The 14,313-nt window shown below is 31.0% G+C and overlaps 2 protein-coding genes across 2 annotated transcripts; both read right to left on the reverse strand.

The window, feature by feature from the left end:
• Positions 1-89: 89 nt before the first annotated feature.
• LOC107634827 (GDSL esterase/lipase At1g29660-like) lies at positions 90-2,324 on the reverse strand. Its single transcript, XM_088500929.1, has 4 exons — positions 2,090-2,324; positions 968-1,092; positions 358-878; positions 90-282 (listed from the first exon to the last, which is right to left on the reverse strand). The coding sequence occupies exons 1-4, from the start codon at positions 2,322-2,324 to the stop codon at positions 90-92; spliced, it is 1,074 nt and encodes a 357-aa protein (XP_088357055.1).
• A 1,838-nt stretch (positions 2,325-4,162) lies between these two features.
• Positions 4,163-6,305, reverse strand: LOC107632150 (GDSL esterase/lipase At5g45670). Its single transcript, XM_016335818.3, has 5 exons — positions 6,006-6,305; positions 5,346-5,470; positions 5,021-5,266; positions 4,678-4,933; positions 4,163-4,598 (listed from the first exon to the last, which is right to left on the reverse strand). The coding sequence occupies exons 1-5, from the start codon at positions 6,244-6,246 to the stop codon at positions 4,375-4,377; spliced, it is 1,092 nt and encodes a 363-aa protein (XP_016191304.1). The 5' UTR covers positions 6,247-6,305; the 3' UTR covers positions 4,163-4,374.
• Positions 6,306-14,313: the final 8,008 nt, after the last annotated feature.

Here is a 14,313-nt window from a genome sequence, read left to right on the forward strand (position 1 = left end):
ATACAGCTAGGTTCACATTAGTGATGGCAATTATAATAAATATTTAAATATATTAAATAATACTAATTAATCTAATTAATTGTAATAGATTACAATCGAACCAGTTGACTAATATCCATTGGGAGGGTGTAGGATTTAGAAGGAGAGTGATAAGAATAACGTGCAAAGAAACGGTTGACAATCTCAGTTGGATGAAAGTCATCAAAGAATGCATGAAGGCTCCTGTCCCGACACGGTTCATGCTCTTCTTTACACTGTCCATTGGATCCTACCTTGCAGCATCTAAAAATACCTCCATGACCTGAAATAATCCAAATCAATTAATTAATTAATTAATTAAAGTGCTTAATATAATACGTGACGATTTGATTACCCCGGGGGTGGTTTAATTGAGGGATATGAGATGCGATAAGAGGAGTGTTGACATAGATGAAATTTGAATCAGAGAATTGTTCGTTGAGTTGCTGAGACAATGCTTCAAGCTTGTTATTAAACATAAGTGATGCGTTACTCACTTCAGCAACACATAGGGAGTCGTTTTTGCCATGAGTAATAATTTCATGTGGAATGCACCCTAGAAGGTGCAATCCAACCAAAACAAACTTCCTTGCTCCAAGTTGGTGCAATGCCTTTAAATGCTGCGAATATTGTTTCACAAGTTCCGCAGCGAATTCTTCAGGGGAATACTTTGCACTAGAAGGGTAATGTTGGGGCAGGAAATAATTGTTTATGAAATCATTGCTTCCTACGTTCACATAATATAAGCATTTTTTTAGTCTTTCTTCCACATTCTCAACTCTTCCTCCAACTTGCTTAGTGATTTCTGATATAATTACCTTGTGATTTTGTAGCTGCTTCTCCAACTCCACATTATCACCCTGAGTTAATAATCATCATAAATCATGCTTATATAACACACTACTAATTCATTGATATAAGTTTGTTAATTTGTTGATATATAATATACCAAATGTTTTCCGGTCTCATAGCGAATTCCCGCAGAGCCGGATGCATAATTGACACCCTCCTTGATATCGTAACCACCATAATTAGCATAGGGAGGGATAAGATGCTCAAATCCCAATAGTTGTGCTGCAATAATCAATCATATTCAGGTACCTAGTTACTCATTTCAATTTTGTTAATATATACATGACATGCATACAAAATACTCAATTATTGAATAACCAAGACGAGCTAAATTCTTAGAGTGGTCTCTCGTACTTATGATTTTTTTATTATTTTAATTTCTCAAATCTAAAACTGATTCTCAAAATTAAATTTAGATACTATATATATATATATTAATTTTTTTATTCTTTCTAACATTGAATGAGCGTTGAAATACTAAATCGGTTCCGCTACGTTACCAACAGTATATCTGCCAACTTCTGCCAACTCTTGTGTTTCATGGAAATGTGTTCGTGGATGTGCCTAATAAAAATGTCTTTTTTATAGCTATATTTAATAGAAGTGTCTTTATAGATATATTTTCTGGATGTGTCTCTTTATATATGTATTTAAAATATATTAATTATTAGACACATCCACGAACACACTTTTATGAAACACAATTATAAATAAGAGTTGGCAGAAGTTGGCAGATAATATGTTGGTACCCTATACTTTTTCATACTAAATTAATTCTGACATGTCATGTTAGATACAAGACTAAATGATGTCATTTTATTTTAATGTTTAAATAAGATAAAAATGAGAAAAAAAATTATATGATATGTAAAGTATTTTTCTTTTTTCTTTTTTTAAAACGATCTCGTTTTTACTTTGTTTAAGCACAAAAAAAATTGATATTGTTTTATTCGGTATCTAGCTAGCATGACAAGTCAGAGACAATTTAACATTCCGTTCGTTAACTAAATACTAGAAAGAATCTAAGAACTAATATGATTCCTGATAGAGCTGAATCTTGAGAACTAATACGGTAGATTTTGAACCATAATAATTAAAATGATAAAAGTCATAACCTTTATAAGAGAATTTAGCCATGAAGATAAGAACATGTGACACGATAATAATAATAATGAATTTGAATGTATTAATTTGTGGAATAATTAAGTAGTAGTATTACTGATAAAGTCAGCAATAGTGAGGCCATTAGTGTATCTTCCAGTTGGGCCATCAGGGAAATCAATGCCATAAGGGAAGTAATTAGCTTTGCAATCGGTGGATAACTTGTTGTTGTTTCCACTGTCACTTAGAGAGTCCCCAAATATGAAGAGACAAGCCACTTGGGGCTCCCCAACAACAATTGTTACACCACTCATCAACAAAAATACTAACCATAATTTACTCTCACAACCCATGTCGTCGTGTGATGAAGATCGATAGATGTTGTTTCTGATTTTTGTGAAAAAAATGTTACTATTTCAGCAACAGAAAATATATAGGGAGAGAAAGAGAGGAGAAAAAGAGGCATCATGAGGTATGACCTAGTTTAATGGAAATGTTGATACATTTTTGTGGTGTATTTGATTTGGGAGATTTCATGCACACACTAGTATACTCTAGTGCATGTAATTAACTACCTACACATTGAAACAAAGGTTAACTAACTCTGTGGCAGTTATTATCGGTAATCCAATAAAACCAAACACAAGTAAACCGTAACAACCTCCTATAACTAGGCCTACCATTACTCATAATTAGGAGTGGCAACATGCACCCTACTCGTGTCAGTGACGGATCCACAAAAATAAAATATATATAAGTATATAACATAATAATAATTTAGGTTTAGCTAATATATGTCCTAAAGAGACATGACAAGCTTAATATTAGTGAAAGATTTTAAATTTTTTTCATTTAATAACTGCAAAATAAATACATTTAAAACTTAAGTTTTTTGTAGTCTTCAAAATATATATTTTACAAATTAAAACACTAAACAATAATTTAAATAATATATATATATATATGTATATATATATATATATGTATATATATATCACTAAACAATTATTTAAAAATTTACTTCTCATACAATAAAAAATAAACTCTCAGTAATATTCATAGATAAAAAAATTCTTTCAATTAATATAGTTGCTATACAAAAAACTAAAATTAATTTTAAAAAAAGATAAATAATATCTTTTGAGTTTATTTTTAAGAAAGAACACTAATTTTATTTAAAATGAGAATTGATATTTCTAATAAATATCTAATATGAAATTTTTAAATTGACAATTAAGTACCAAAAGTTGAGTAAAAAATTATTGTGGGGTCAAATTTAATAATTTAATGGGGGCAAATAAATATTATTATCATATACTACTCAAAAAAATTTCAAATTGTAGTGGGGGCAAGTGCCACCACTACAATGTATATAGATTCGTCCATGCTCGCGGGTACCCAACTCGACCCCATCCGATCGGATCGGGTTGCCAACTCGATCCACAGTGGGTAAGGTAGAGTGCGGGTAATGTTCTTGTGTGGGTCGGATAGGGTGTGGGTCGAGTCTCAATCCTACCCGACTAACCCGCACTCTATATATGTATATGTTATATACTTATATAAAAATATGTTTCAAGTGAATGTTGAACCAAAAACCTCTCACTAAATGCAAAAAAATTCTTAGCCACTAAAAGAAGATCATTAATTAATAATTTAATACTTTTTTTAACATAAAAATCAGTTCTATTTTAAATTATCATCAAATTATATGATAATATTGCATCTTTTTTATAACCCGCAGTAGGATTAGATACCCGCAGATTAAGAACGAATAAGATTAGGGTTAAAATATTCTCAACCCACAAATAGAATATGATTGAATTTTTATAAAAATCTCAATATACAGACAGAGTTAGAATTGATTCTAAACTCTACCCTACCCATTGTCACCCCTACTCATAACTATATTTACATCTAAAATAAGAATTAGTAATTACCCAATTTCATTTTTATTTTTTTGGTTCCAGCAATATCTATATATTCAATCAACTTCAATTCTGTTGACCAAGAAAAAGAAAAAGAAAAAAAAAGTACAGACTTGGCCTTAGGTGTAACTATCTTATTGGACCACCTATTGCCATGTTGATAATGCTTATTGGAAACATCTTTTTTACCCATTATAATTCTGTGTCAATTCCACCAGCAGACATCAATAATTGGAGTAAATTTTATAATGGGCATCAATAATCAATAATCCAATAACTTAGTAATAGTATTCACTATGCAATATGCAATCTTCCAAAACCTTATGAGAAGTTACATCATATTAGTACTATATATGTACTAACAAACTAGAAGGAAATTTCCATATTCTTATGCCTTGCAAAGAAAGAAAGAAATAACATATTTCTAGAACATTAATTGTGGCACATACATTTATATATATGCATTTATAGCTTGAGATCAGATCAGAGCTAAGCCCTTGATATCAGTAGGGTAAGCATCAGATGGAGATTGAGCACTATAAGCTCTTTGAGCAACAACGGCATTCCCAGCCTCAGTTGGATGAAATGCATCCCAAAACAGATGCTCCCTTCTGTTCTCACATGGTGTTTGCATTGGCAAACATGTTATTTGACCATTGTTCCTTCCCACACCACAACATCCAGCATTTGTAACACTGAACCCTGGATCATTCAATCAAATTCATTCATATATCATGAAGCATATCATATATAGCATGTTTAATTTGGAATAAGAATTTACCATAGGCTGAAGGGTTGCTTATAATATCTTGGAAGATACCATAGGAGTTTATGTAGATGAATCTTGCATCAGGGAGTTGGGTGTTGAGTTGATCAACAAGAGATTTCAATTTGTTGTTGAATATTTGGTTTGCATCATTGATTCTTTCAATACATGTAACACCATCTGGGCTGTTTTGGGCCAACTCATTTGGGCTGCACCCTATTTGACCAACCCCAAACAGCACCATTTTCCTTGCTCCATAGTTATACAGACTCTGAATAAATGAATTAGATCATCATATTAATTATTGTGGTTAATTATGTTTATACTTTAATGAAAAAGGATATAAAGAGAGACTAACTTGAAGTTGTTTGGTATAATCTTGAAGAAGAACATCAGCATACTCTTCTGTAGAGTACTGCCTGCTGCTAGAATAGAACTGAGGCATGAAATAGTTGTTAAGGTAATCATTGCTTCCCAACCCAATTGAGTATATGCACTTGCTCAAGTAATTTGCAGCTGAGTCCTCATTTCCTAGTATATTTACCACCTGGGACACTGTGTTTTGGTAATTCTGCACCTGTCCACTAAAACTAATACGCCCTCCCTGCATTCATATCAACAATTTTCAAACACAATATTCTTCTTTCATCAAACTAATAATAATAATGAAGGGTACTACGAACCAGTTGCTGGCCAGTCTCCTCTCTAATTCCAGCAGCAGCAGAAGCATAATTGACACCTTTGAGAATGTCATCACCACTGGCTGTTGCAAAGGGTGGTATGTAATCATCGAATCCCAAAAGCTCAGCTGTCACATTTTCAAAACAAAATCAATGTTAGTTAAGACTTGCATGCACCCTCTTCTTAATTATTTGTTATTTGCTAAACACAGTAAATGTTGATTTCTTTCTTTAGTTGCATTTGTAGCTATTAGTCAAAGAAGTACCACTACCACAAGACTATCATAAATGCTATGTAACAATCCCATGTGAATGGAATTTAAGTGCTAGCAACACACCTCAAAAGGTGTAACTCTCATATATGTAGAGTTATTATAGCAAGTAGTACTAAGTGTGCCACCAAAACAGTGTTCTTGTTCTGTTCTGTTCTGTAAATTTGTTATTCATTGCATTCTGTGTTATAGAAAATACAAATGCTTGATGCTTCTTAAAGCCTGAAAAACATTAAAGGTCCTCTCTTTGATGTGTTACACAATAGAAATAATAAAAACCGATGCATGCACATTGAATAGCAAGCAGAACACACAAAAATGTGTTAGTATAATGTAGTATATGAAATGAGTAATAAACACAAATTAAACATGCATGGAAGATGTATATTACCAATGACATCAACAGTGGTTTTGCCATTGGAGAATCTTCCAGAAGGACCACCAGGGAAATCAATGCCATAAGGCAAGTAATCAGCTCTAGCAAGAGATTGGAGCTGGTTGTTGTTGCCATTGTCAACCAAAGAGTCTCCAAATATGAAGTAGCAAGGTACTTGTGGTGCACCTCTAACCCCATTATTGCTCCACAGGCCAAGAAGCACCACAAGAAGAAGCAAGAGATCGAAAGCAGCCATTGAAGCAAGAAATGAAGTGTGTGTGAGTGAATGAGGAGCACTTTGTTTAATAGTATATATAATAGAATAGAGTAATGCTTTTATTTAACTTTTATACGGTTGGGAGTGTTTGTTGGGTGCATTAAATTGACGCGGATATAATGTGAAATTCAATGAAATGGACCCAGACCAACTATTCACATTTCACAACACTACCATGCACTCATAGCTACTTCTATCTCTTTACAAATTCTTTTATTCAATTTTAATTATTTTTATTCAAACTTCAAATCTCCCCTCCTCGCCTGTAAGTCTACTCTATGTCTATTTATAATATAAAAAATTAGAAATGAGTTAAATTATGTATGTATTTATATTTAATATTTTTATTTAAAATAAACTAAAAATATCTTAGCCTATGTTTAATTTATATTTTTATTTTCTATTTTATTTTTTATTTTTAAATTTTTATAAATAAAAAAGAGAAAAAAAGGTAAAAACAGAAAATAATTTTATTAAGTTTTTTTTTTTTTTAAATTTACTACGTAAACACCAAAATAATTTTGTAGTAAAGAATAATATCTACATAACTATATGTATATAACTCTCTTAAAATTTCATTATTACAATTAATTATATGCACAAAAAATCCTAAAACAATGTATTTTATTATGATGAAGCAAACTTATAATAGGAGTATTCTTGTGTGTATTCAAGTATTCTAAATTATAAAAACATACTTAATAAATAATAACTATATATTTTATTAAGATAAAAATTTTACAGGTCAAAAACTAATTTATATAATCTAACTAGACATACAAAAGAGTGATCAAATAACTATTCAAATAAAGTCTAACTAGAAATAATATATATATATATATATATATATATATATATATATATATATATATATGTAGTTTAACGAACTAAATATAATACAAATGATATTTCAGTTTGAATCAAGTACTTATTTTTTAAATGATTTTATTAAAATTTAGGATTTGAAATTAATTGTTTTAATACATAATAAATATTAAAAATTTTAAATATTTAATTTTCCAGGACAAAACTTTTCATTTTCAAAATCTATTTTTGATAAACAAATTTAAACATTAATTGTAAATATTTGAATTTAGTATGCTTTAATTTGAGTTGCGTATATAATTCAAACAATGCTAACAATGCTACATGGCCATCAAATATTATCATTTTTAATTAGTAATAATTTTTCATAAAAAAATTTTATATAAAAAATATATAATTTACATCTATATTTATCAAAATTTTATATATATGAATTAATATAATTTATATTCACATTATTTTAAAATTTATATATAAATAAAATTTATTTATTAAAAATAATTTAATATTTATACTGATTAAATGATAAAAAATACTAAAAATTGCTAGAAGAAAAGTTTCTGGTATAATTGGCTACATATACAGCGCACATAGGACCGGATGGCATAACATCACATTAATGGGTCATGCAGGAGCAACTCAAAAGTTATAAGATTAGAGTTTATGATCATTTTTTTATTCCCTTGATAATAAGAATCATCCATGGGAATTTTATCCTTCATCTATCTTCGTTCGATTCAAAGAATGAAGTGACTAATAATAAATTCCTGTACCTATGCATGTAGGATTGTTGGTCTTCGTTATGATCAGAACTGCATGCTTATATATTCATGAGTGTACGTAACATCCTTCATTTTTTCTATGCAAAATGCCAAGGAATTGTAGTAAGTAGTGATGATGAGTCAGTAGATTTTATATAACTTACGTGATGTCATTCAATGTACGCCCCAAGTTCATGTTTTAGATGTGATATTCTAATTAAGGGCGGTGGAAATATCCAACTTTTTTTTTAAAATCCACTTTACTTGCTAAGAATAGCATCAAGCTAAGTATGTTACTATTCTGTTATGTGGAATTCAAATAGCATATTATATATATAACAGTGTAATGTAATTAAGGATCTTAATTTTATCTATCTTTGGTTATCATTTTCGTCATACAAGTTCGTTAATTACAGTGTTACTCTCTAAGCATATATCGCAGAGGGGGGAACTTCGTTGGTAGGTAGCTTTTAATTACTTCATTAGCACATTGTTAATGATGCTATCTTCATAGTTCATATCACTGTCCTCTTAATAAATACATGTTCACGTCAAACATAGCTAACTGTCAGAACCAAAAGAATAAATAAAAGAAAAGAAAACTTAGTTGACTTCTATACAGATATACTAATACTAATAACTCGCAACTTCAATTCCTTATGTGGATTACCTTTTGGTTCAATTGATTAAATTAAGGAAAAGTATAGTTAGGCAATGAGAATATTAAATAACGTGAATAATAGATATGTCGGATGTTTGATTGAATAGGTATGCAGATGATTATGTTCATTATTTTTAATTAGATGATTATTCTTTTATTCGGTTTACTCATGCACAATTAACAATGGGTGGATGCTCAATTTATTAGGTATGCAGATGGTTATCCTAATATTAGGGTTTAAGGGATAATTTAAAAGTAAAGTATTTTTTTACTTTATTGGGTCAATTTTAAAATTTATTATTCACATTATTCACAAAAATCATTGTCTACCTAACAAAACTTTTAAATTAAAGACTAATGTTTTGTATTTCTAATTTCTAACAACTAAATGTGTTTTTATTATTATTACAAATACTTTAATTTGGATAACAAAATTGACAAAACAAAACGTTGGCATGTAAACAGCTGGTTTGACACGAAAACATTTTATGATTCCAGCGATGGACAACATAATTTGAAGCTAACTAGAAAGCCTAAGAGTAAGACAAGTGCTCCATATATAGCCTATATATAGGCTTAATAATATTGGTAACGTTTGAAAGAAAAAAAAAATCGTCAAAATTTATTTTATTTAATATTTATTAATTATAACGATAATTAACTAATAAATATTAAAGAAACTAAGATAAATTTTGATTATTTTAATTAATTTTCTTTATTATTTTTGATGAAGTCGCCATGCAAAGATCATTAATATGAGTTGGTAGAAAAATTCAATGCTTTTGCCCAAATCGTAACCGAGTAACATGCTTGGTTTTGAGTACTCCATTGTTGTGCATTTAAAGCATAAAGTCCACACTTCTCACTCTCCTCAATCTTCATAAAAACTCATTAACTTCCTAACCGCTATCTAGTGCTTTTAAAACCTTCTTAAAATGTTGTCCATAACGATTTATTAGGTTAGAAAGTCGTAATAACTTTTTAATTCAAATATTTTATAATGTATGTTGTCTACTGTAATATTTACAATATAATACCTACAAATTATTATAGTAATGAAAGTTAAAATGAAAAACATTGATAATTGATCGATGAATGCATGGGAATCTTAAATTTATATTTTTAAAGGGGTTTTGAACAAATTTCTAAAACGTTTTTAGAAAAAAAAAATACTAGATTTTAAAGTTTCTAGTGGTATTCAAATGCATTAAAATTCATTTTTTTAAATATTTTTATTTTTAAATTCTTAACAAGTGTTTTACGGAAAAATTCATTTGTATAAAAATTTAACTAATATATGTCCTAAAAATATATGATAAGACTACTGCTAATAAAATTTTTAAATATTTTTTTAATAAATACAAAATAAATATATTAAAAATCTTTTTTTGTATTTTCAATAAAAAAAGCTTCAATTTGTAATTTTAATATATATATGTAGGACATAAATTAGCTAAACTCTTTTATACATAGTACTGTCCTTAAACAATTCGATTAACAAAACTCTACTAAAACAGTAGTTTTACATTTAGCATTTAGCTAATATGTGTTCGACACATCATAAATTTATTATTGATAAAATATTTTAAATTTTTTGTATTTTCAATATTTTTTTTCAAATTTTATAATCTAAACATGTATCTTTAGGAAATAAAATAGATAAATCCTTACATTTATTATTAGTAGTTGGGTTAGTACTAATTAATTAGTATTAATGGATGGTATACAAGATTAGTTTTCTTGTCAAGTTGTCGTTGACAATTTGTATTTAGATTACTCATTCTGGATCGAACTATAACTGAATATGGAAGCTAGGATATGCTGGTCAACGTCAAAGAAAAATAAAACTTGAAGTAAGTTTGTTCTATCAAAGTAGTAGTAGATACTGAAAATGATGTTACCAAGCAATAATAACATATATATGGCTTCACAATTAACAACTACTAATATCACTATTTTTTTAGCCAACTTAAGTTGATTTAGCGTAAAATTCACTAGTTTAATTAAATAAGTGTCAAAAATTTTAATTCTGTCTTTTACATGAGGTTACTCATTAACCAACAATAAACATTTAAATGGAGTTCAAATTCACGACAGATTAGTCTTGGCTTGCCGACAGAAAAATACTCTGCAAAACTAAAATATCACTATTTTTTTTCTCGTTTGAGAAAATTTTTATATATGAAATTTGATTATTACTCTTGTTAAACTCTACTTTGTCAATACAAATATCCGATCCATGTAAAAGGTAGTGAATAATGGTCATATATATTTAAGGAGATTCTTAAAATAAGGGTGAAAAAAGTTAGGCCGTCGTTTTAATTTTGTGAAGGAATTATTTAATGTTATACCGAAAGAATAAAAAATATATATATAAAAAACAAGTGAACGAATTATTATCGGAAAAGAATAAAATAGATATATAAAAGAACAAATGAAGGAATTGAATCTGATTTGAACACCCACCACATGGTGGTATTTATGAGGGAAAATTTGTTGCAACTTGAGAACTGTGTTCTTCCACCATGCTAGCCTGTTACCTTCGAATTTTGTCTTGTAACCTGTAAATGCTTTTCAGGTCCTACTCTAATTCATACTTGATAAGTTTCACCTACATTCTAGATAATACTCTAAAGTGGTTCAATTTAAATAATGTTGAATATCAACGCAAATGTTAAGATTTCAGCTTCACAGTTTAAGCAAACAAGGCAAATATATATGGAAGGGTGATCTCTCATATATATATATATATATATATATATATATGCGGTGAAATATTATATGAAAAGAACAACCAATTAAAATGAAACAGTAAAAATTGTAAAATACGAGTTTAGTAAACACAAAATGGTATAAGGGATAAAAATAGGTTAGAAATATATGAAGAATTAACAACTGAGTAGAGTCATCCAACTTGCTATAAATACCTGAGAAAAAAAAAAGTAAAAGATTGAGAAAGACGAAAGAAAAGAATTGAGACACAAGAAAAAGGAGAGAGAGAATTTCAGAGAGAGAAATAGGAAGAAAAACATACCACTCAAAGCTTGCGAATATAGTCCTTCGATCTCTTATTTGTAATCCTCTCTTTATTGCTATGCCGCACCTTGGTCCTTAATTATACGGATCATTTGCCACCTATTCTATTTTTGTAACTAATTCTGTCTTCTCAATTGAGGAGCCCATTTCATGCTCATTCCTGTTACTCTCTTCATGAACAATTCAATTTACCTAAGCTCATAATTAGTCATTATATTACCCTTCCCTTCAGCTACAACCTTGTCCTCAAAGTTGAAATGGGGATAAGCTCACCGAAAATGATTGGCTACCTCCTATGTACTCTTAGCCTGCTCTTCGTGGTTGGGGTGAATTTGCTACTGGTGAATCTCCCTCCCATCTTTAAGAATGGTACGGTCTTGAATGATCTTGTGTGGTTCCAAAATTGGCCCAAACTTGATAATGCGGAATGACAGAGGTAAATAGTGATCAACATGCTCATCACAAAATTTCTTCAAGGCAGATATATGAAATAAATCATGGATTTTGGCCTCCAATGGAAGAGCTAGCTTGTAAGCAACATCATTGAGTTTGTAGCTGATTCGAAACGGTCTAAAATAGCGCATTTTCAGCTTCTGATTTTTTCTCAAGGCAACCGAGTGTTAGCGATAGGATTGAAGTTTCACCAAAACCAAATCACCTTCTTTGAATTCAACGTGGTGTCTGTGCTTATCCACAAAATGCTTCACATTTTCCTGAGAATGCTGCAAATTGTGCTTTAGTTGTTCAAGAAGGTGATCCCTGGACAATAACATCCCTTGTAAGAATGACTCATCCTTTTGGAAGACTTCATATTTCAACAAAACTGGAGGATCCGTGCTATACAAAGCCTTAAAGGGGATATTTTTATGATGTTGTGCCACGATGTGTTGTACCAAAATTCTGCCGACGGAAACATCTTAAACCACTTTCTCGGACTATCAAAATAGAAATAGTGCAAGTAGATCTCTAAAGTCTTGTTAAAGAGTTCACTCTAGCCATTTGTTTATGGGTGGTAAGCTGAGCTCATGGCTAACGTAGTACCTTGAAGCTTGAAGAGGTGCTGCCAAAACTTGCTGACAAAAATCTTATCTCGATATGATACAATCGACCTTCAAAATCCGTGTAACTTCACCACATCTCTTACAGAAGCCTAAGCCACACTCTTGCTACTAAAGTCCTTTGTAGGAATTGAAAGTGGTTGTAATAAACCTACAGGTAGCTTGGTTTCTACCTTTGCTTGCTGGCAAGTGCAACACGACAAAACGTAACTTCTAATTTGCTTCTACATATTATGCCAATAAAAAAAGTTGAGCAAATTCGCTGAACTGTCTTTGTAATACCTGTATTATCCCCCACAGCACTGTCATGAAATTCTTTAAGAATTAATCGAATGAGACCGCTTTGTTGAGGAATAATGATCTTGTCACGTCAGAGTAGGAGTCCGCTCCTAAAAGAATAACTCGGGTCCGCTGCACCATTGCTGCGGCGTTGTTGAACTATGTCCCTAAGTGAGGCATCTTTCTCTATATCCTCCCTAAAAATAACAAACCAATCCAATTTTTAGGAGGACCAAGCTGTGAAATACGGTAAGGATAGTGCACCGCAGGAACATTTTCAGGGCTAGGCTTATAGCGGATCTCAAAATCATAGCCCAAAAGCTTGTGCAACCATTTATGTTGCTCCAGAGTATGCAGATTCTGCTCGAGTAAAGCTTTCAAACTTTGCTGATCGGTGCGGAGAATGAACTTTTTACCTAAGAAGTAATGCCAAAATTTGGCAATTGCATATGTGATTGCATAGAATTCACAAGTGTAAGCTGATTGCTTTTGCATGGTGAGGGAAAATTTCTTTGAGAAGTAGGAAATAGGGTGTTTGGCTTGTGATAAAACCACACCAATGGCTGAACCCGAAGCGACAGTTTTCACTTCAAACGGCAGTGAAAAATTTGGCATTACTAGAACTTGTTTGGACGAAATGGCATCCTTAAGTTGCTGAAATGCAGAATCAGCTTGAGGGCCCAAACAAAGGCGTCTTTCCTGAGTTTCGATGAGAGGCGCAGCCAAGGAAGCATAGCCCTTAATAAACTATTTGTAATAACTGATTAAGCTAAGAAAGTCGCGAAGTTGCTTAAGATTTTGGGGTCGCTGCCATTCTTGCACAACATGCACCTTATCGGTCTCCATGTGCACTCCATTCTCACTAATTGTGTATCCCAAATAATCAATTTCATGGGTCCCAAATAAGCATTTAGAGAGTTTAGCGAATAGTTGTCCCTACTGCAAAATCTGCAGAACAACTTCAAGATGCTCCAAGTGAAGTGTCCAAGAAGTGCTATAAACTAGGATGTCATAAAAAAATACCAAGACAAATTTTCACAAGTAAAGTTTGGAAACATCATTCATGAGGCTCTAAAAATTCGCTGGAGCATTCGTTAAATCAAATGGCATCACCAACCACTCGTAAAGTCCTTGATGTGTTCGAAAGGCTGTCTTGCAACGGTCTTCTAACTGCACCAAAATCTGTTGATAACCTGACCTACGATCAAGCTTAGAAAATACTCTCATTCTAAATAACTCATCTAAGAGCTCATACACTGTGGGAATAGGAAAATTGTCCTTTACTATGATGTTGTTCAGTGCGCGATAGTCCGTGTAGAAATGCCATGTTCCATCATTTTTCTTAACCAAAAGAATAGGAGAAGAGAAAGAATTCTTTCTAGGCTGAATGATGCCCTCCTTTAGCATGTTTTAAACCATCATCTCG

The sequence above is a fragment of the Arachis ipaensis genome, chromosome B10 (genome assembly GCF_059453495.1).
Source record: "Arachis ipaensis isolate K30076 ecotype BB chromosome B10, ASM5945349v1, whole genome shotgun sequence".
In the NCBI taxonomy this organism is placed as follows: domain Eukaryota; kingdom Viridiplantae; phylum Streptophyta; class Magnoliopsida; order Fabales; family Fabaceae; genus Arachis; species Arachis ipaensis.